Below are 24,241 nucleotides of genomic sequence, written 5' to 3'. Positions count from 1 at the left end.
CTTGCATTTACACACACATGCACACACACACACACACACACACACACACACACACACCTGGTCCCCATCCCCCCCAACCCACCTGCCCCCACCTCAGGTCCGAAAAAGAACTTGACAGTCACGCCCGGGCTCCTAAAGCAGAAGACGTTTCCTGTGAGCTAAAGGTTTTGTTATTCAGTGTTCAGATTGAATTCTGTCAATTATTATCCAACTGGTTATCTCACCAGAGGTCATGAAAAAATAACCTGTGTGCGTTTGTTGTGGGTGAGTATGTGTACGGGTCATGTGTGCAGGTGGCTTTGGGGGAGCTACTGAATAGGAAGTGCTCTGGTATTTATATGAAACTGCTCACCGGTTTCAAGGACCCACCAGCAAAAATGTGCCTGTATGAGTGTGCTTAATCCCTGCTCATCCGAAGTGTGCCAGAGCCACTTTCTCCCCCTCCCTTCTTGCCTCTCTGTACATATAACCCAGGCTGCCTCCACCCAGCCTTTGCCCGCTTGTCTCGCTGGTCCTGAGCACGCAAAGGTGCAGCACGTCTCTGAGAATGAGCACCTTCTCTGAGACAGCGTGGCTCTGCCTGGCTGTCACCATAGTGCTGGCAGGAATAGCCCTTTGCAGTCTCAAGAAGAGCCCAGGGCAGGCCGGCAGAAAGGTGGTCTGCCTGGCGGGTCTCTGGGGAGGGGCTTACCTGCTGCTCAGCCTGTCCCTCTCCTGGAGCTTGATCCTCTGCCTCCTGTCCTGCCTCTTCCTGTATACTTACCTATCTGGTCAAGAGCTGTTACCTGTGGATCAAAAGGCGGTGCTAATCACGGGTAAGTGGACGGTACTGCAGTTCTCACTCAGGGCAGAACCTGGCACGGGCTTTGGGGTAGCGGGAATTTTCAAATTAGGTTTAAAGATAAAACACCTGGCATGGAGTAAATGAAAGCACATCTCCAAGTGTCTTTCACTGCGGTGTTTTGGTTTGCTTTTTTTCACCAGATGAACTGGAAGGGGCTGGAGGTAAGAGGGACTGACGAGGGGAAGGGCACCCAAGCCATGATTTTGTTCATTTCCCAGGATAAAGAAGAATAAGCAAACCTCTGGTATTTCATGTGTTTAGTTGGACCCAGGAAAGCCACATAGGTTTCCTTAGGCTTAAATGGAATTTTGCTCTGAGGTTAATGTTTGGCTGTGTTCTAGGCTTAGGCTCTTCTTATTCCTTAGATGTGCAAGAAAGCTTGCAAAATCAGCCTCTCCTTGTACTTTGCTGTATTTTTGAAGTATCGAAGGGATGCTTACCCAGGTTGGAAATTTTGCGGTTTGCCTGGCTGCGGTCACAAAACCGTGCCTCATCTGAACCTTTTGTCTTCAAATCTGTCATTAGACCGCTAATGTTTCTTAATTGAATCAAGTTGGCAGTATGTCTGGAAGGCAGTTGCTCATTAGCTCAGCCACCAGCCTTTTTCTTCTTTTGTGTTTTTTTTTCCACTGCAAGTGTGAGGCCAAATTAAATTCCTGTGTGTTGTAAAACTGGTTTGTTTGGTTGTGAAGTCTGAGCTTGGATGGGGCTTTAATTAGGATTACCCACCAATATCCTAACCCAGAAAGTCCTGCCCAGGTGAGGCATCCGCTGCAGAAGCATTTGCCCCGAGGTCATCACCCCACACTGGGTGATGTGGCAGGTGGCTTTGACCTACTGGGATGAATGCAAACTTAGGGTGTGGATGGAAGCAAATCAGGGCTCTTCTCATTGCACTGAGAAATGGACTGTCAAGTAACCTGTCCATTTTGCCTTTGACGTTAACCCGATAGTGAAATTTTCTCTTAAGATAAAATGCAGGCTGGCACTTGTTGGAGTTTTGGAATGCTATGGAAAACAAGCTTTTTCAATTGGGGGGCGGGGAACAACCCAAACAGTTCAAAGGTAGAAAATATAGTTATCAATAGGATGTTTATCTAATGAATGTCTAGTATTGTCTGGAATCATGCATCTAGAAGACGGGGTAGGTTTTCCACTTTTTCACTAGAATTCTTATGGGGTGGGGCTGAGTGAAAAGCTGTAATAGCAGTCTAAAATCCTCTGTTTTATGTGTACCATGTGTGTACCCGTGATCTTCAGAATGATTGCAGGTTTTTATTTATTGTACTTTCCCACTTGCCTGAAAGAAGATGGAACAATTAAGCATGTTAAAAAAAAATACGTAACAGTCATACTGTGCTTGAGGCTAATGGGGCATGATCTCTTGGAGGTCCAAATAGTCCTGGAAAATCAATTTCAGGGAGCAGTACTTCTCAGGCTAATAAGCAAAAATACCAAACCTTGGGGTCAACTCTGGCAAACTTCAAGGTGACTGAGAAAACAGGAATTCTGTCTTGTTTATTTATCTTGTCAGTGTACTGTATCCTCTGTTTTTGAAGATGTAGGCATGCAGAAACGCACAAAATACACACCCAAGTCAGTTAGCCTACATCAGCCATTGAAATGTCCTGACTTGCGTTTTGTTGTGTGTAAAATGACTGATTCAATTAGGAACTCAAGCCCAGTGACTAATCCCTCCATGAAATGCTTAGCAATTAGACAGCTTGGAATTAAGAAAGGAGCTACATCCATTTAAGGATGACTACAATGTCCCCTTAAGGTTCTAAGTCATTTTCGTGAGATATGCCACAGTTTCAGTATAATTCTAGAGGTTTCCAGACCTTTCTACTAAATGGAGAAATGTAAAATGAATCCATCTAGTTAGAGCAGAACTCATTAACAAATAAGGCACCCTTACTTGGAATAATAATCTTTGTTTCAGGTCGGCTTATGTTATAAATGGGTACTCATTTTAGGGTGGTTGAAGACCTGCGGTGGTGTACATCAAAAGCCATACATTTTATTCCTTTATCTGATAATTCAAGATTTGGAGACTTCTCTTAAAGAAATAATCTGAAGTACGGGAAAAGGGTAGACGCAAACAACATGGCATATTCACAACGTTGTTCAGTGCCATCATTTACAATCATGAAATATCAAAAGCGATTAAAATGGTGACAGGTTACCATCTATCCTCTGGGTGTAACAACGGACGAGAATTAAAGATGACAACCACAGGACTGTGTCACAAAATGGAAAGATGGGCTAATGGGAGACCCAGCGGCTCCAGGCGTTTGAATAAGACCGTACCCGTGTCAGAGGGATAGGAAAACGCTGAAGGAAATTGTGAATGGCTGGACTCGAGTACTTAGATTTTTTTTCTCCCCTAGAAGTCCTCCAGTGCAGTGCTATTCCTTCTATAATGAAAACATTTTAAAGAGAGATCACGTTAAAAGGATGAAGTCCATTTTAGTGCCTATTTAATTATGGACCCCGGTATAAGACAATCACAAAGATAAGTTGAAAACAGTAACTTTTTTCTTTGAGTCCCTTACTTCATTTTGCTAGGATATTTAAAGATATTTTGTCTCAGAAACATATAATTATAGTAAGAAGAAAGAAGCAAGCATACAGCTTCAGAAACGTCGTATTTGTCTTCAAGGCATCTGAAGCTATGTAGCCATTCAATTTTTTAAATGGCTGTGAAATTAGTGAAGAGAAGGCCCATATCATTGCAATGGCATCTCAGGCACAATATAATGGAAAAAAAATGTTGAAGTCTGACAGGCTTGGGTTTGAATCCTGCATTAACTTGCCTTAGGCTGCATCCTCCAGAAGCCGGGCTTGAGATAAGGATTTAGGGGAAAGGGCTTTATTAGGAAGGTTTCCAAGGAATATTGGTCTGGGAGTAGGGAAAATGGGCAGGAAAGGGAAGCCAAGCTGGGGTGCAGCCTCAAGGGGAGCTGGCTGAAGGTCATGTTGGCTTACTCGCTTGGGCTGATCTGGAGGCGGTGGGGGTCACACATGAGAGCTGTTCCCATTGGGGGCCGGGGAGCTGTAGTCCCAATGCCCTCACACCTGTCAGTCATTAGTTAAGGGCTGTCGCCCCGCCTTGCTGGTGGGGGGGGTGGGGAGGCTTAAACTCCTGGCACTTGTGGTTTTCCATGTTCACTGGCAAAGTGAGCTCTGGTGTCCTGGGGCAGCCCTGGAACAAAGTCGCAGGTGCTGGCTGCTGAGAATGGAGAACTCTATGGATTAGAGCACACAAAAATGGCCAAAGGATCTGGGGCAGTATGACATTACCTGTTACATACCTCTTAGTAGCTGCATGACCATTGGTACCCAGCTTTGGGCTTTTGAACTTCTGTTTCCTCCTCTGTAGACTAGAAATGACAGTACACACACTCTCTCTCTCTCTCTTATAGATGGCTTTAGTGGATGAGACAGAGGGAGAGGGAAAGAGGGAGGGAGAAGGGAGGTGATTTTGTGCATCAGGTGGTGAGGGGAAAGGTTGAAGAGTAGGGGTTAGGTAGAACAAAGAAAAAGAAAGTCTGACAAAGAAATGGAGAGAAGAAACATTCATTATTTTTGTAACAACTATTTATTGAGTGCTCAGTATGTGCAGTGTACAATCTAGAAGCAATGGGGGAAGAAAATTAAAGCCCATGCAATCACTATGTTGTCAAATGATGGGATCAAAGTTTCCAGTTTCCCTAGACCTTTGACCACTGGGTTTCTCCTCCTCCTCTGAGGTGGTGCATTATCCTTCTCAGCCTACCCTTGGAACTAGGTGGAAAACGCAAAGGTAACTTTGATTTTCTGCCCTTGGGCCTTCCATCCTGGCCCCTCCATCTTTCCCAACCATCTTGATTCAGCATCTATTGGGTGCAGGGCACACACCTAGAGGGCTTCACAGTCTGCTGGGAGAGATGTGGCCATACCTAAGCATGGTTGTGCGATGGGGCACAGAGGTGCCTCCAGGAGGGTTCCTGAATGCCTGGAGCCCAGGGGTGGGCCAGGTTCCTGTGTCAGAGGCTGGGGAAAGCTTGACAAAAGAGGGACCTCATTAGGAATGAAAAAGCAGCTTTCTAGAGGGAAAATAGGAAGGTCTTCCAGGCTAATTGGTTAAGCAGCTACTACACAACACAACTAGCACTCATTAAAACTTGTTGAGTTGGGTAATTTTTAATTAGAGTTTTCAAAACGGCGTACAATGGGGGATGGATGAGGGGCTGGAAGAAGGATCTGTGTTATGTGGAAGTCCTTATTTTATGCTCTAAACAAAGGGTCCTAGGTGGATAGTGACCCCTTCTGGGACTTATTAAATAGTCCAATTAAGGTTCTAAAACTGAACACTGTTGGCGTCGCTTGGGATTTGGGCTCCTTTGGATCTAACATTAGATTACTAAGATGGATAAATATTGACAGTGGGCCATGGGACTAAGAAATAACATCACTGTGTTCAGAGTTTTACATTTTATATTTGATTCTCACAACCCTAATCACTTACATCTTGTGAACAAGGGCACTACATGTCCAAAGTCACTGAGCTATTAAGTAGCAGAGGTGGGCTAAAACCAGATCAGACCTACCTACCACCAAAGGCCATGCTCTTAGCCACTGCCATTACCAGTGTTACTAACTAGCTATGGTGTCTAGGACATAAAATGTGTTCATTCAATCAGCAAGTAAACATTGACGATCTATTCTGTGTACAAGACTCTGTTTGATGCAGAACTTGGCAATTGATTGGATGCAAGAGATCCAGGTGACAGAAGATAAAATGAAGGGACCATACAGAGGGATAGGGCTGTTTGAAAAGGGTGATGATTTCAGAGATGGCACAGTAGTGAATTTGACTTCGGTTCTGATTTTGAGGGCAGGAAGGGGGAAGTGCAGGTGGAAAGTCACTGCCAGTTGAAAATACAGAACGAGGCCTTGATTAGGTTTAGAGAGGGAGCCTGGAGAAACATGGGTCACATAGTGATGGTTAATGCTACAAGGGAAGAGGTCTTTGAAGTCTATAGTAAGGAATTGATACGGTCCGCCATGAGCCTATAATCCAGTCAGCCTATGGAATTTTTTTTATATGAGCACATATCATGTTTTATCATTCAGTTTAAGCTTTACCTTACCCCCCTACAAAGAAGCATAAACAGGTATTGCTAACCCAGGTAATGTTGTAAAAGTTGGCATATGATTTTATTAGGCATTCTAGATGAAATGTTTTGACTGGGGAATGAAAGTCGCCCCCCCCACCCCAAATGTATTGTAAGCTGTTTGAAGGCAGGGGTCAGGTCTCTTTCATGACTGTGTCCTCCTTCTCAGTCTCTGAGCCCAGGGGAACTAATACAATGTTAATGAGTGAATGAGCCATAAGCGAACAAACCAAGCTGGTGTAACGTCCTCCTCTTTTTGTGGTCATTGGTTGGATACAAAGGCATTGCCCCAATCTGCCCACGTGCTTAGGTCCTTAACTCTGCTCGTTCATTTTGCTAGGGTCACCTGTGTAGAACGGACGTGTGACATGGCTGAGCTCTGAAGGCCCCATTGTTCTACAGTGACTTAATTGTTGACTTGTTCTGGACAGAGATTTGCGATGACTTGGTTCTAAGTATGCTCCTGCTTACCCAGGATGTGGTGCAGAGAGAACATCCTCTGGTCCTGACCAGGCTATTGAAACTGCTTTCCCAAGGGTCACGGGTGTCCCAATCACTGGAACTTGACTTCTGTGCCAGCGCTGTGACCGTATTTTTCTTCTTGACATGGCCTCCTTTGCCTTCCAGGATGCTGCATTTCCATGCTTCTCCCCCACTGCTCTGTCCCTTGTTTCCTGCACTCAGCAGCAAATACCCACTCCTTCCTATCTCTCCCAAAATGTACAAGAGTCCACCTGTCCCTGACTGCACTCGATAAGCGTCTCTGAAATCCTGCCATCAGCCCAATACTCCCTCTCTGTTGAGGGCGCTATCACCATCCACCCTTCTGCCTGAGTCAGAGAATTCATAGCCATCTTTGAATCTTTCCATCAATCCACCCAAATCAGAAATTGGAGAGTTCTCCTTGACTCTTTCTTCTCTTTCTACCTCATCCAACCAGTCTTTATTCATAACTCGGTGACCTTTCACTGCCTTTTGAATCTCTCCCCTCCTTTTCGTTCCACTGCTACTCCCTGTGTCAAAGCTTCTCAAGTGGCCTCTTGTAATAGCGTCTTGGTCATTATCACTACCCCTCATTTCTCCATCCTCATCCTGCAGCCAGAATAATGCTTCTCTAAAATATAAAGCTAACCGGTCCCCATTAAAATCCTTCTATCTCCCTGAAAGTCTGAATGTCTTGTGCAAATGTTCTTGACAATAGAGATCATATCATATACTACATCTCTACTCTCCAAATTTCCAGGGAAGTTCTGGATACCTATTAGTTTTCCAAAATGTTGTAAGGTATCCAAGCCACTGTACTTAAAAAAAAAAATTTACTACCTCTAAGATAGGTCAAGAGTTGCCAGGGAGGTAAAACCTGAGTTTTTCAGAAGGTTCCTGGTGCAAACAAGTTCTTATCTCAAAAAATGATCAGATTATCCTTGTCTATACCCTCAAGGCCATAGCTGCCTTGTCAATTTGTGTACGTCAGTATCTTAACCTTAATTACCCTGCAGATTGTGGAATTCCCTATTTATGCTCCTAAAGATGAACCCTTTCTAGGTGCTCTTCCTTTGCCCCATCCCCCGTCTTCTTGACTTTGGTGTTCGATGCTAGGCTCTCCGAGTCCGGAATTAGGTTAGATCAGAGGCTGTCAATATGTATGTGCTAGGACATGGTGTGGGAAAATGTTCTGAGGTAAGGCCATTGGCATCAGGTTAGTGGGTAGATGGTTCAGATAGTTCTGTTGTACTGAACCAAACAGACATTAGCAGATGACCTGGAATGAGGAAAATCAGTAAATCCCGGTCCCAAAGAGGACAAGATGGGGGCCAAGCAAGCAGGGAGCAGTGATGGAGTGGAATAGGGGAACTTGCCCAGCTTGGATGATCCAGTGACCCCTGGCAGTTCCATCCCACCCGTCATCACAAAGCGGCATCTCCTCTTAAGCACAGAATTCACTACAGGCTACACTCCGTCACTCCCTGATTCCTCCACATCACAAGATCCTTCCTCTGTGCTCAGAAATACCAACTCCCATTAACTTCATGCCATAAGCAGGACATCAGAAAGATATATGTCCACTGAGAAACAATTCTAAAATCCAAGAACAGAAACCATTAGGAACCTTGTGTTGAATGCCCTTTGTGTGCAGAGGACTCAAGGTCTGGTCCTGGGCCAGGGACATTTTAAATTTGAGTCAGTGCCCAACATGGTCTTAGACTGAATAGAACCCAAATTCCACTTTTATGAGTCAAAGGCTCTGATAGGTCAATGCAACACTGGAAAGGGACTGGGATTCATTGAATCCTGTTTTCTGAAGACTTGTGTTTACTGAAGTCCTGAGGCCTACAGAGTCAAACCAAACCCAGGCATCATTAAGAAGGTGATTAGAGGGGTACCTGGGTGGCTCAGTCGGTTAAGCGTCCGACTCTTGATTTCAGCTCAGGGCATGATCTCAGGGACATGAGATCGAGCCCCACATCGGACTCCAAGCTGGGTGTGGAGCCTGCTTAAGATTCTCTCTCTCTCCATATCCTTCTGTCCCTCCCCCGACCTCTCCCTCTCTTAAAAAAAAAAGAATGCGATTAGAAACAAAACCAAAATTATGTTCCTTTCTTCAAACAGAGCCATAACATATGTACACCTAATTGCAGGTCTGGTCACTGTCATTTGGGGAGGGTGCAGTGGTTAAGGTGACACACTTAAGGCAGTGACCAATTTGACTACCAACTCCTGCCTTGCCACTCACTAGCGTTCTGACCTAGGACAAGTGAGTTAACCTCTCTGAACTTTAGTTCCTTATCTGTAAAATGGAGCTAATCATAAGACTGATCTCCCTGGGATTATTGCCAGGATGGAATGAAATAACACACAAAAAGGGCCATCTGTAGGTGATAATTCTCATCCTGAGCCATACAGGGCTGCCTGAGGGTGCTGCTGATCAGATAGTCAGAGGATAAGGTTGCTAAAATAGCCCCCCAACTCTGGAAAGATATGAAAGAGAGTGAGGATGACTGCAACAGGCCCTGGAATATAAGACAGAGGAAATCACTCCGTCAGAATCCTCCCTCCTAACATGCACACCTTTTCCCACTTACAGTTTGAGAGAAGCTTTAGAGTAAGCCACAGGAAGTGTGTGTTCACACACAGACAGTAAACCAATAAGTCATCTTAGGGGAACATCATTATAGGGCAACAGTGTAGGGGTTGGGATTTCACTGTATCTTATTACCCAGGCAGGGTTTGGCCACATGCAAGGGGTCTCCCCTGGCCCACTCCCCTCATTACAGGTCAGTTGTAATTGGGTTGGAGGGGGGAAGTGGTGAGGGGGAAAAACATCCCGCTCTGCCATTGTGGGGTTTACACAACCAGTCATCTCCCAATGCTCTTTTCAGGATCATCCCTTTCATCTAGTGGGGTTGTTTGAATAGCCCTAGTGATGGAAAGCTCATTACCTCCTCAGGAAAATCATTCCATTCTTATACAATGCTAATAGTTGTAAATATCTTCCTCCTAATGAGCCAAAATATGCCTCCTTGGAACATTCATCAATGCACTTAGTTCTGCCCTTGGAAGTCACATAATCTAATTAAAGCACTCTTTTGCATGAGAGCCCTTGAAAGACGTGTAGACTGTATCATATCATGACCAAATCTGCTTTGAACTAAATCTTCTCATTCCTTTTACCATTCCCCCCAAGGCTGGGTTTCCAGAACTTTCATTATTCTACTCTGTCTTCTCTGGACCATTTCCAGTTACTTGTCATTCCTTTGAGATGTTGACTCAGACTTAACATCATGTGCCATCTTGGTATGAGCAATGCAAACCAGACTGGAGCTAATGAGGTGAAATGAAATCAGAATAAATGCAAGGTTCTTCATCGGATGTTGTTGCTTTGCTTGGTGGAGTCAGTCCATAACAACCCTTTTTCCCCAGCTGAGTTCTGAACTGATTGAGACAGGGAAGCAAGGCAGGTGGGGATGGAGACCTCAGCTTTATTACCAACCGAAGCACTGGAGAAAGTGTCTTGGATGTGTAGTGTTCATGGTGCACCCACTCAAGACAGGGTGGAAAAGTCTCAAGCCTCACCCATAGGGAAGGGCTTGGGTTGAACAGCTACACCATCCCAGCCCAAGAGCGCAGGCATTTTGCCAGCTGGGAGATCCTGAGGAAGAGCAGAAAGCTTCCCTATGACACTCTGACCTCTTGAGTTCTCTGGTCCACTTCTCGTCCTGACTACTCTGAGGTGGTGAGTTTGTGAATTGCTCTGAATTGTCCTTTTGGCTCTTCTCCTAGAGAGACAAGAGACCTTTGCATTGTCTGAAACATTCTTGTCCTGTTCTGTCAAACCCAGCAAATACTTTGCTCCACCTTTGCAAGGCAGGAGAGAGCCGCCAGGAGTGTCACACTGATAGATATCCCTCCATATTGAAGGAAGCATAGGAAGTGGGGAAGAAGTGTTCCCCCTACTACTAGGCTCTGAAAACCAGCTCTCTGGTTGGAGGATGCTCTCTCAAAACTGCAGCTTGTATGACAGAGGTCCAGGAAGGTGTGACTGAAAACTTAAATGGAGGCAATGGTGAGCTGTTTGCCCACAACCTCCTCCCCCAACCCCTCCACACCCCCCCAACAGAAACACATACACAGGGGCACCTGGGTGGCTCAGTCGGTTGGGCGTCTGACTCTTGGTTTCACCTCAGGTAGTGATCTCATGGGTTGTGAGGTGGAGCCCTGCGTCAGGCTCTGTGCTCAGTGGGGAGTCTGCTTCATTCTCTCCCTCTGCCCCTCCCCCACTTGTTCTCTCTCTCTCTCTCTCTCTCTCTCTCTCTCTGTTTCTCTCCCTCTCTCAAATAAATAAATAAATCTTCAAAAAAAGAGAAACACATACACAAAACTTCACTCTTAAGATGCACAATATCTAAATGAAAGTATTAGACCACTCACGGGCTCTGGGTCCTTGAACAAGCGGCTTCACCTTTCTGAGGTTACTGTCCTTATATGTAATGCAGGAATCATGACTGGTACCTGTTCTCAGGATTAAATAAGATTATGATATATGCGTGCTGCATGGCACATAGTAGATGCTTCATGAAATACAATGATTTTTCCCTTTTCCTCATCTTGTCCTGTCTAATAATCTTCTTGGCAAAGGAGACACAAACAAAAGAGGAGTTTGGTAGTTCTGCCTCCTCTACTATTCATGAATGCCAGCTCCCTGGCCTCATTCAGTGGTGTCCTGCCCCTTTGTTCATTTGTATTATGACCTTTCATTGACTGCCTAGTCCTCTTTCTGTGGTTAACTGGCTTCTGCAGGCCTGTCTAATCTGGGTGTTTTGTTTTGTTTGTTTTTTTTTAAGGTTCTATTCATTTATTTGAGAGAGAGAGCACGAGCAGGGGGAGGGGCAGAGGGAGAGGGAGAAGCACACTCTCTGCTGAGCAGGGAGTCCAACTCAGGGCTCAATCCCAGGACCCTGAGATCATGACCTGAGCTGAAGGTAGACACTTAACCGACTGAACCACCCAGGTGCCCCCTAATCTGAGTTTTTTGTCTACAGATGCTTTTCTTACAGGTGAGTAGGGCTTCTCCTGTACCAAGACCCTTGGTTCTGTGCTATGTCTACCTGGGGCTCTTGCCCTGCTAAGCTCTGGCCTCATCTGAGGGTTCCCTGTGTAACCACTCTGGTCTCTTGAATTTTCTCCCCTGATTCTTCTCAGTCTGTACCCTTTTCTTTGAGTTGTCTTTTCAGTTTTTCTATTGGAGAGAGAGTCTTTTGAGGGCACTGAGTTATAAAGATCTTGCTTTGGGCAAAATGTTCAGCGGCCACCTTTCCTTCTGAGTCTCCATCTGTGTATGGGCCGTGGTGGGGGGGGTGGTACTGAGGGATGAGGGTGTGTGACTGATCTGACCTGCGGTGGGAGACACAGCTGCTTGTTTTCATGGTTCACGTTGTTGTTGTTGTTGTTGTTGTTGTTTTAAATTACATATTGCATTAAAATTTAGTTTAAAAAGTAAAGTTTTATATATCATTTGAAAAAATGAAAATTTAAAAGTCACAGAATTAAGTAATGAGTCTTTAACATTATAAAGCTATTTGTAACAGTAATTAGAGTAGTGGTGCTCTTTTACCCTTATAAAAATGTTACAGAATTCAGATCACAACTTGGATCCTCAATGATTCAAGTGTCTTGTCTTACACAATAAGGGTTTGGTCAGTTTCAAGATAAAATTCCTCCAAATGTGTTGTCCTCAAGTTACCGAATGACATGGCCCATCAGCTCACACAGTGGAGAGCCTGCTGCTGTGGCAATTCTACAGTGGTTGCTCGGGTCTTTGGCCGTTGCCATTTTCCCAGGGGTTGACACAGTTCATGTCTTACTAACCACTTGTCGACTGTCTACTACGTGCATTTGAGGTACAATGGAGAGTAAAGACAGACGAGGTCTCTGCCCTCATGAAGCTTCATCTAGTGGAGGAAGACATACAACAAACACACCAATAAATAGGTGAGGTACTGTCAGCACTGAAAGATTTCGAAGACATGGGTAATGGTTTCACCGTACTACTAACAGCTACCTTTTATTGGAGGCTTCTATGTGTCAGGCCCTGTGATTAGCATTTCCATGCCTAATTTCACTTAATTCTCACAGACACCTTATCAGATCATTTCTTTTAAACATGAAAAGCTTTAAATATGCAAAAAGTAGAATGAATACCGACAACATGCCCAATATGCATATTCTAGAACAACCATGATCAAGGGATCGATGAGATAATTTCTATTACTAATCCCATTCAGAGATGAAGAAATTGAGGCTTTCAAGAGATAACTAAGATCATATAACATAAAATAAGTAAGCAGCAGTGCTAGAATTCAAGGGATGGCACATGCAGTGCAGACAGGGGAATGGCAGGCGGGCCCCTGAGGCAAAGGGACAACGACTACCAAGTATTTCTGCTAAGCTGCCCCAAGTATCTTTGGCTTCCACATTCAGACCCAGGGTCCTATGGCAAAGCTGGCTTTCAGAAATAAAAAGAGAACTCTGTCACCCAGCGATGCTTGCCTTGGCAGCTCCAGAGAACCCTAAGGACTGAACGGCCAGGGACTTCCCTGAGTCTGCTCTCCATTAGCAGGGCTATTATGTGTCCAATGAGAAGCTATTAGTGCCCTGTGCAAGATGCCTTCTCATGGATCAGTCCCTGTTTTCCAAATATTCCCAGCTGTGCCTGGGGAGCTGTCACTTGGCTACCTTCAGGTTATTACTTCAAACCTACCTTGTGTATTGTTGAGTTTTATGATGCTTTTGGTAGTGTGGAAGGGGGATTAGAATCCATTCATTCATTATTTCATGAATAATTATTGAGCGCTCTGTGCCAGGTACTGGGAATACAGTGACATTCATGCATACAGAGACATAGCATTCATGCATATAGTGACATAGCATGCATTCTGAATAAACTTCTAGTGTAGTGGGGGAGATAGAAAGAAACCAGGACATTACAAGGCACTGCAGCCTATGAGAGTTCAGAGAAGTGGGCAGAGTGAGAGGACAGAAGACCAGCCACGAGGCTGGGGCAGAGGCCATGGGTTTGGCGAACAAGCAGTGAATTAAAGGGACTTTGTGGTGGAAGAATCAGAGGTCTTGCTGACTCATTGGATCTAGGTAGAGAAGAAGAGGAAAGATCCACCACACACTGGACTTGCCCTCCTGTAATCCTCATCAAAGCCTTTTGTAGTTCCTTTTGCCCATCTGTCTTGCCAGATGGACTGTGGACTCTGTGAGGACAACAATGTGTAAAGCATGGTGCCCACAACAGGCTCAAGGAATGAATTCATGAACAAATGAATGTAGAGAATAATTCTGAGGGTCTGAGAATGATTCTTACAACTAAGAAACAATAGATTTTGAGAGACGGAGGGGGAAGATGCTGACTTTGAAGAAAAGATAAAGCCTTTTGTTTGAGACATGTTAAATTTGAGTTGCCATGGTTGTATCCAACTGGAGATGTCCACATGGATTTGGAGAAGTGAGGCTAAAATCCAAGAATGAGTCCCAAACTGGAGATACAATTGGGTTAATCTTCCACATAGGTGGGATAAATGAAGCTCTGGAAGCTAAAATGGCATGTGAGAGAAAAATATAGATAGAGATTAGGACAGTGGAGGAACTAGGCAGTGGAGTCCACGCAAATCCACAGGATAGGAGGTAGAAGGTAGACCCGCAATAGTGTAGGGTTCCAAGGAAGAGAACGTTTCCGACGAAAAGAGTGACAAAAATCAAGGAGACACTGAATGGGATGACAAGATATCTCTGGCTTCAGTGCCCTGGGAAGTACCGATTGGAGAGAATTGCTTCCTTCAGTAAAGGGTATGAGAAGGAGCCCCAGTGTAAAGACGATGGGGAGATAGTGTTAGTGGGCAACCCTGCAGTCTTGACAACCCTGGTGGAAAAAGCAAGAAGCAGGGTGGGAGATCAGCTCTAGGGAACAGTAAGATCAAAAGAAGAAATGTGAGGGACGGAGGAATTTTGGGGAGTGATTTTGGAGGCCCCGGAGGAAGGACTCAATGAAGAAGACAATGACAGTGCAAAAGGGATTGTGGTAATTGATGAAGTAGGAAGCTGTTGTTGAAGGGAAAGTAGTAGCCTTGAGTGTTTCAGTTTTTGTTCTAGTTAGTTTACAAGACGAATATGCAAAACTATTGGTTAAAAAGGCAATTTACTTACACAGCGAATCCTCAATAGTTTGTGGTGCCTGTTATTAAAGGGTAGTGATGAGAATAAAATGAAATAAGGCATGCCAAATGCTTAATATGGCACCTGGCTGCATAGGACCTAATCGGTGACTGGTACTTAGGAGACTGGAGGAGACAAAAGACAATAAAGTAATCAGAGAAAGCATCACAGTGGAAATAATACCAGCTATTTCCTGGGCTGGAACAGTTAGTCTCCATGTTGGGCACTTATCTCTCTCTATAAGTTAAATTAGATCTCTCCTGTTGATGCCCCTTTCATCACCTGTATCAACCTTTATGAGCCTTTATTTAATATCTTCTTCCTCCTAGGGATTTGCCTTTGGTTTTGCTGTAGCTTGCTGGTCCCAGATTGCTATTCTCTGCTATTCCTTGCTATTCCTGAATAAATCCATTTTTGCTGGTTAAAAAAAAAAAATCTCCTTCCTCCTAAAACAGTTCCTGACTGGGAGAAATGTTGCTTCTCAGGGGACATATTAGCATTGTCTGAAGATATTTTTGGGGAGGCATGGGAAACATGCTATCGGTATCTCGCTGGTGGAAACCAGGGATGCTGCTATATACAGCATACAATGCACAGGTCAGCCCACCACAAAGAACTGTTTGATCTCAGGTGTGGTTGCCTCGGTGTTAATGCTGCTGAGATGAAACACCCTGTGCTAGAGTGTGAGTTCCCTAGATCAGGGGCCATTTCATTCTCATTGATCATGGGATCCCCAAGTGCCAGGTACAGAGCAAGTTCCACGACGGGCACCCAATAATAATAAAAGGAAATGGGGACTGGACTGGAGCTTGCAGAATAGACCAGGTCTGAATGTATTTTCTTCTGCTTTGAGTACACAGTGGCAGAGGGTGCTGGGAGTTACTTGGGAAGAAAGTTCACAAAAGAGACTGCATATATTCTATCCCCAAAGGGATAGAAAAGATGAACAGCCCTGGGGCTTCACTAGGAGACTGACCTTGCTATAAACAAGAGAGTCACAGAACAAAGGGTCTGGAACCACAGGTAACACAAGAACACCCAAGACTATGAGCCGTTTGTTGTTTTGACAGATAAAATTCAGTCAACCACTGAAGCAGCAGAGATAGAATTTTAAATAGACACAAAATAGAGAGCATTTCTTGGGTACAATGCACACAGGTGAGGCTTCTCAGCCCACTGTGGGCTGCTGTGCACAGAGAGAACAACTCCACCTTGGGAGTCTGGTGGATGTCAACCATCACTGTGCATTAGAAACACCTTTAAAGCATACCGATGTTTGGGCACCAGCTCCTGGAGCTCAGGTTTACCTGATCTAAGGTGTGTGTCTTGAGCACTGGTGTTTTTTTAGAGCACTCCCACCCCAGGTGAAGCTAAAGTGTAGCTCCACGTTGAGAATAAACCAGAGCTCAAAGCATTATATAAGCAATTCCTCTCTCTAACACCTATGTACTCAATTCCACTGAGTGTCTTGGAATTTATATGTCTGAAACTGAGCTCTTGATTTGGGACCCCGTCTTACTTCACATTGGTGAGCCACTCTACCCGGCACCCTGCAGAGACCAGAATCTCTGAGAGTCACTGTTAATCCCTGTTTCTCCTCCTTCTCTCTCCATATCCAATTCATTCCCGGCACTGTAACTGGTACTTTCAGAATGCATCTTGATAAACGCACTGCTCCTTTTCCAAGGCCTCTGTGCTAGTCAAAACTGCTGTCATTTCTTCCTGGGCTACCCTGGCCTTTGGGATTCCACGCTTGCCTCTCCCACCCATTCTCTGCAGAGTAGCCAGAGTGCCCCTCTCTGATTTAAGACCCATCAAAGGCTTTCAGCTGTAAAGAATAAAATCCCAAACTTCTGCCCAAGACCAGAGGCCCTGTATGATCTGGCCTCTCTCATCTCATTCCCCTCTCCTGTACTCATTAGGTTGAAACACCAAGCTTTTCCTGGGAATTAATAGCCTTTGCTGTTCCTTTCACTTGGAAATCTTGGGTGGGGAGCTCCTTTACAGGGCTGGCTTCTTCTTCGTTTTCGTTGTTAGTCTAAATCAGGGTTTCTCAGTCCTTGGCACCATTGACATTTTAGGCCAGAAAATTCTTTTTCTGCTGGAGCTGTCCTGTGCATTGTAGAATGTTTAGAAGCATCCATGGCCTCTGCTTACTAGATGCTAGTAGCATCTCACTCCCCAACCAAAATGTCTCCACACATTGCCAAACGTCCCATGGGGACATTGCTGGCCAGTTGAAACACTATTGGTTGAAATATCACCTTCTTGAGGAGGTGTTCCCTAGTGGGCAGGCTTTAAGTCTCCAGCTGAGTGTTCTCAATTTCCATATTTTGTTACTTTCATAGCGTTCTTCTCACCTTGAAATGAAATATACATTTATTTCCCTAGGAAGTATCTGTGTCCGCACTCTCCCTACTGGTCTACCTTGACTATTTAGCCCAGTTCTGTATTACCAGCCTGTAACACGGATACACATAGCACATACTCAATAAACATGCACTGAACAGATGCATGCATGAATGAGCAAGCTGGCACTGCTGGGTATGCAAGTGCCTCCCCCCAGGGTGGAGGATGATTTAGCATGGCAGAAAGAGCATGGACTTTGGGACCAGTGGATTCTGGCTTCCTGGCTGTGTGACCTGGGATGGCTTACTTAACCTCTCAGAGCTTCAGTATAGTTATCTGTGAAATGGGGGTGCTATCCTTGAGCATCTGATCAGCTATGTAGTTCTTCCTGCTCTCTCCCAGATCCCAGGTGATTTTGATGCTTTTTCACATGCCCTTGGCTGCTGATGCTGGTCTCCTTCAGAGCTCACCAACACTGAGGATGGGAACAACACTGTACCCGCCATGCCCAAGCATATTGAGGTGCTCAGCCAATGAGCTCTGCAGAGTATAACCAGGAGCCAAGTTGTATCTGTGCTTTAATCACAGCACCATGGCCAGTCTGCAGAGATGATTCTTATGGGGCTCATCCCTGGGGCAAATGATCAATCCCAAGTCCCTTCTTGGTGGGTCATGATGCCGGGGAGGCCACAGCCCTCTTTGTTGTAGGTCCACGTTCAGGTGAGCATTCTGGGCTTCTTGCAGAAAACTGGGAAGCTAGGCTAGGGTCCTCTTACCTCTCTATTTCCACCTTCTTCTCTAGGCTTTGGTGAGAAAAGTTAATCTTCATATCTTCAAAATGCTTCTAGAAAAGAGCTCTCATGAGCAGAGTTGACAATGAGTTCCAGTTTCCTCATGGCACTAGCTCTTCAAGAGGCATCCTTTTGAGGTGTCCTATCTGCTTAGGAAATCTCTAGAAGAGGCCAGCCCTGAGGTGTGCATTTCCCTTGGGACTGGCTCATCCCACTTCCACTAGGCAAAGCTGGGATCTGAATCTAGGTCTTGTCCATCTCCCTATTTTCATGCTCAAAATCCACATTCCAGGGGAAAAGCATCCTTTCCCCCAGCCCGGGCAGGGTTGGGCTGTCCAACCAAGACCATACGTGGTAAATAAGGGGTAGCCCCATCTGTAGTGTCCTAGGGCTGCTGTAACAAAGGACCACAAACAACTGTACAGTTGTTTTACATGGTTTTAGAGTTCTGAAGCTAGAACTCCAAAATCAAGGTGTCAGGCAGGGCTTCTTTCTATCTGAAGCCTCTAGAAGAGGATACTTCCTTGCTTCTTCCAGCTTCTGGTGGCCCCCAGTGGTCCCTGGCTTGTAGCAGCATTACTCCCAACCTCTGCCTCCTTCTTCCTATGGCCTTCTTCCCTTCGTGTCTGCATCCAGATGTCCTATTCTTATAAGAACACCAGCCATATAGGATTAAGGACCCACAGGCTTCACTATAACCTCATCTTAGCAAAGTCCATCTGTAACTACCCCATTCCCAAACAGGGTCACATTCTGAGGTAGTAGAGATTAGGACTTCAACATATCTTCTGGGGATGCAGGTGGGACACAATTAACTTATAACATTCTCCCAAACCAACGCAAGATCCCATTACTAGAAGAGGGGATGGGAGATGAGCCGATGTGCTGGTTGTAGGTAAATCCGTACTGTACCTTCCCTTCCGCATTCATCTTCCCCTCTCTGCTCTCAATCCTGGAGGCCGACTTCAGCCAATGGAGAACATGGGACAGAGGTTGTAGGAAGGGAGAAATGTGAAATCAGATTATTCCCCCGGCACCCTCCCTGCAGGGTCACCGTGGACTGCTCAAATCCCTTGCCTGAAGGTCACTGTTTACCCTTTCTAAATTCCAGCAACTCTCCTTCCAGTAATCCCTCCCCTTGCTCCCTCAGGCCTAGGAAAGGGTACCCTGACTTTTAACGTGCCGAGGGGTACTCTAACCCCTCCCACACCCTTTACTGAATTTTCTTGCAATCACCCACTATGCCATGTCCTTGCTCTAGGGATCCTGACTGATGCATCAGGAAAAGCAACAGATGTCCACTACACTTCTAAGAAATGTTCATTCTCCTGTCATTTCCTCATTAAATAAACATTTTACTAAATGACCGACCTTGGTCATGACTTCCGGTTCTCGGTGTTACTTCAGGGCTGCATTGTCATCATTCCTTGATTAAAGGTTCTTTCTAAGAACTCGTTTTCCTAACAGCAGAGGTACAGAAACCAGCACAATTAGGGAATTAGTGTACCTGGACTGTAGAGAAAAGAAGCCAAACCAAAAAATACTAACAGTAGGGGAGATTTGGAAGAGGCCCACAGTCCACAGGTGAATATGAACACACCCCTTGTGTGGCGTCTACAGAGGACGCAAGAGGTCATTGAAATCATTACCATTTTTCATTCTCCTGAGTTAAACAACAACAACAACAAAAAACAATGACAGAGGTTGCCAACTAAGACAATTACCAGTATAACCAATAAGAAATTTAACAGGGTGGGGAAAAGTTCAAAGTGCCAGCCATAACCTCTGAGTTCCTGTCGCCCCTTAAACACAGGGACTGGGTCCATCTTGGTCATCATTTGACCCCTAGTACCAAGCCCAGTGTGGGGCAGAGAGAAGCTCAGTGAATTAATAAGTGAGACGCTCTGGTTGGAGCTGGCTCCTGAGGATGTTCTAAATCAACTCTGAGACTGTGCACAGAGAACTCTTGACTGTGTATGCTGCTGCCCCTGGAGAGGAAGCTTACCTCAGGTTGCTGCTAGATATGGAGAGTGCCCAATGGGCCAAGTATCCCTTTTGCATTACACAAGGGAGGTTCTAACCTAAACATATAATCATAGATAGAAGTTGGCATTTTGATTTAATTAAACAGTTGTTCCTAATAATCAAAGTGACTCAGATATCAGGGAAAGTCACTCTGCCCCAGTAGTCTCCATATATTGTCTGCTTGAGTCCCTATCCCATACCCTGTGAGGGGTCCTCTGGTACCCTCACAACATGTTTGCAAATTCCCAAGCTCATTTTCCTCCAAGTCACTTCTGACTCTGATTTTTAGTGAAGGTGATTTCTGGTTCTTTCCCTGCTTTCAGCCAAAACATGTAAGAATTCTTTTTCCTTAATTACCCTAACACACACACACACACACACACACACACATCAGCTGAAAGTAGAAGCTTTCCAGAAAATTCAAGGGTCTTCTGTTATAGCAGATGCTGTAGATATTAGACTGTCCTATTGTTTTTTCATATTTTACTTTTTATTGAGTTATAATTCACATACCATGAAATTCACCCTTTAAAGTGTACAGTTCAGTAGTTTTTAGTATATTCATAAGGTTATGCAACCATCACCACTGTCTAATTCCAAATTTTCATCACCCCCAAAAGAAACCTGTAACCATTAGCAGATTACCCATTCTTAAAATATCAGTAATTCTGCCAACTTGACTTCCCAACCTCCCCTGCCATATTGGTCTCCATTCCCACTCAACCTTGCCTCTTTGGGGAAATCACTCTTTCCTTCCACACTGGTGTCTTTAGTGGGAAGAGAATAGTATATGGCAGTGCTGTCCAATAGGAACACAATGCAAGCCACATAAGTAATGTAAATTTTTCTAGTAGTCACATTTTCAAAAGTAAAAAAGAAATGGGTAACATTAATTTTAATAGTCTATTTTATATAACACAATATATCCAAAATATTATTTCAACATATAATGGGTATAAAAATTCTTAATGAGGTATTTTTCATGGTACTGAATTTTTGATGATTTGTTTGTATGTTGCTTCCTTATGGAAGTCCTCTATGATTTGCCTCCTCCCTGACACTTCAATCATTCATCACAACATTTGTTTTCCTTTCCATAGTTCCTTGTAGAGCTTACCACAATTCATGCTTTTCTTTTTTACATCATGCATGTACTACTGTCTATATCCCACACTGAATGGTAAATTCTGTGAGGACAATGCTATAGACTGAATTGTGTTCCCCTAAAATTCACTGGTTGCAGCCCTAACCCCCCAATGAGTTGGCATTTGGAGGTGGGGCCTTTGAGAGGTAATTAGGTTTAGATGAAGTCATGAGGGGGAGGCCCCAGTGATAGGATCACTGTCCTTATTAGAAGAGATACCAGAGGGCTCTCTCTTGCTCTTACTCTCTCTTTCTCTCCATCTCTCTCCATCTCTCAGCCATACGAAGACATTGTGAGGCTAGCAAGATAGCTGTCGCCAGAACGTGACCATGCTGGCACCCTGGTCTCTGATTTCTGGCCTCCAGAACTGTGGGAGAATGGATTTCTGTTGTTCAAGCCAGCCAGTCTTATGGTAGGATAGCCCCTGGATGCAGATTTGCTCACAGTTGTGGTATGGGCAACTAACGCTGAAACTCAGTTTTCTTGTCTGTGCAATGGGGATGAACAAATTGACCCTAGAAGCCATTTATTCATTCAACAGATACAGAGCGCCCAGTGTACGCAGGGCATTGTCCTAGGTGCTGGAGGTTCAGCAGGTCACCAAGTGAAGTTCTTGCCCTCACCTAGTGTGCATTCTGTTGGGGGGAAACAAATATTTAGAAATTCATGGGCCAACATGTAATACAATGTCGGGCAGTGGTAGGAACAATGAAGAAAAATACCATGATGTCTCAGATAAGATGTTTAGCACAGTATCTCAAATATAAGTGCTCAATAAATTGTGTCACTCTTTTATATCACTCTTATTATTCCAGGTGTGATTTACTACTGTGTCTAAAGTGATCCTTTTAAAATTTAAGTTAGTTCATATCACTCCTTTGTTCAAAGTTTCTAATGACATCTCATCACACTTAGTATAAAAACCATAGTCTTTACCATGGTTTAAGGTAAGGTTTCTCAACCTTGGCACTACTGACAGTGGGGCTGGATGCTTCCTCGTTATGGGGCTATCCTACGTGGTATAGGATGTTAAGGAGCAGCCTTGGACTCTACGCACTAGATGCCAGTAGCACCACCCAACTGTGACAACCAAAAATCTCGCCAGATATCATTAGATGTCCCCTGGGGGACAAAATCACCCCCTTTGAGAGCCCTTGGCTTAAAGGCCCCACACGAACTAGCTTTGAACTACTGCTCTGATTTACCTTCTACTATTGTCTTTTGACTTACTCTGCTCTGGCCAAAATGGCTTCCTTGTTCCTCCTCCAAAACTGTGTCCCTGTCTAAGAGCCTTTGTCCCTGCCCTTCCCTGTGGGATCTGCTCAACTGTTCCCTGCTCAGGTTGCCTTCCCTGACTTCCATAAAGAACATGGCATTTTCCTCCTCAGTCACCATTCTGCTTCATAACACTCACCACCACTTGACACCATATGCATTTGTTTGTATATTGAATGTACTGCATCTTCCTCTACAATGTAAGCTCCACAGGACAGGGACTTGGATGGTTTTAGGTACTGCTGTACCCCCGGGATCTAAAAGAGTGTGTAGCACATAGGAGGTACTTAATAAACATATTGAAAGAATGTGACAAGTTTGAAAGAATGAATTAATGCATCAACGTATGACTATTAGAAACTTAGGAAGGAACACACAGGATGGAAAAAGCAGGACATAGTTGAGATGGTGAAGAAAACAGCTGAACTAGAATCAAAGTAGGTCTGGAAGCTGGGCTTGGTTGGGTGTGAACAAATCCAGCTATTGTTGATTGTATCCAGGCTGGGTACTTTATCTATTACCTATCACACAAGTAGGAGCCAGAGTAGTTTCACAAAGAGGGGAGAGATGTGATAAGGATGGAGTAGAGATTAGATGCCTGAGTCCAACTGGAAAACAATGCAATGGAAACCTGGATCCAACTAGAAATTAACATAACGATTTGTGGGGGGTGGGCAGGGGTGGCACACAGGTTTTCTCCCTTGTGCTGTCTCTGCTTGGTTAGGAGTGTTGGGGCGAGTAGGTTCTAGGGGAGAGAGTGCTTCAATTTAACAACGTCCATGGTGGCATCAGAAGGGTGTGATGGCAGAGGCCTCAAGGGTTTGCTACCCCTGTTGGATCCAGGACCCACGTCAGTGGGTCAATGGTGGTGATTGTGATTGAGACAAAAACAGAGAACTGTAAATCAGGGATCTTTTGGGTTTCTGCACAGCATTTTAGTCAAATTTGGCAGGTAGTGTCTTGTACCATTACATGTTAGAAGCAGCCAGATGAGATTTGGGCTATATGTTGGCACGAATGTCATCCTGTCCCTCAGGAAACACCTTTCCTGTGAAAAAGATCCAGGGAGATGTTATTAAAGGCAGCCCTTTGTAGATGAAACTACAGATAATGATAGGGAGGAGGACCTAAGCCACCTCAGGATAATGGGGCAATTTAGCTACATCTCTAGGTAGTTTTCCCGTCTTTGTGTTATGTTCCTCTTAAGTAAACTTACTTTTTATGTGACAGTGTGGTATTTTTTATGTAGTTGCTTAACGTGTTTTTACAAGTATAAATGTTTGTAACCTTTCTTGTGAAATATATAGCTGGAACCTTAAAAAAAAATCCCACTAACCCAACCACATGAAAACAGGAGAATGAGCAAAAGAATCCAGCCTCTAAAAGGACTAATGTACGATTCCTTTTATTTAAGGTAAAAATCAGGCACAACTGATCTGTGCTGTTAGAAGTCAGGATAGTGGCAACCTTGGCCGTGGGAGATGACTGGAAGGGAGCACAGGGAGGGTTTTGGTGAGCTGGTAACGCTCTGTGTCCTGATCTGGGTGCAGGCTGCATAAGTGGATTCACTCTGTGAAAATTCATCACGGTGTACACTATAAAAAGTCAAAGAGTAGCTAAGAAACTTCCCCTATAATGTACACAGAGCCATGATAGTCTCAAAACTGTTAATGCCTTAAATAACTCCATCACGTGAAATATACACGAGTCATTGATTTATAAAGATTGACTATATTCAGATGAAACATGATAAGTAGGGAAACGAAAAACAAAACCAAAACAAAACCAAAGACATGTGCTGTAGAATCTTAACGATTCTCATTGCAACTCTACTCTTGTTAGTTGAATGATGGTGGAAACATTATATTCTTTGAAGCTTGGTTTCCTCATCTTTAAAATAGGAATAAAAAGATATACTTTTATAGGAGCCAGCTGA

General features: G+C 44.4%; 1 protein-coding gene across 1 annotated transcript in view; it reads left to right on the top strand.

The window, feature by feature from the left end:
* The first annotated feature begins 268 nt into the window (after positions 1 to 268).
* The window catches only part of HSD17B2 (hydroxysteroid 17-beta dehydrogenase 2), a 73,390-nt gene continuing 49,417 nt past the window's right edge, over positions 269 to 24,241 (top strand). Inside the window, exon 1 of the mRNA XM_032389925.1 lies at positions 269 to 815. Within this exon, the coding sequence (XP_032245816.1) occupies positions 548 to 815 (268 nt within the window). The 5' untranslated portion in view covers positions 269 to 547. The remainder of the gene's footprint in view (positions 816 to 24,241) is intronic.

The sequence above is a fragment of the Phoca vitulina genome, unplaced genomic scaffold (assembly GCF_004348235.1).
Source record: "Phoca vitulina isolate PV1807 unplaced genomic scaffold, GSC_HSeal_1.0 scaffold56, whole genome shotgun sequence".
Classification (NCBI taxonomy): domain Eukaryota; kingdom Metazoa; phylum Chordata; class Mammalia; order Carnivora; family Phocidae; genus Phoca; species Phoca vitulina.
The sequence above is the reverse complement of the archived record's forward strand: the minus strand, read 5'-3'. Positions and strand labels throughout refer to the sequence as shown.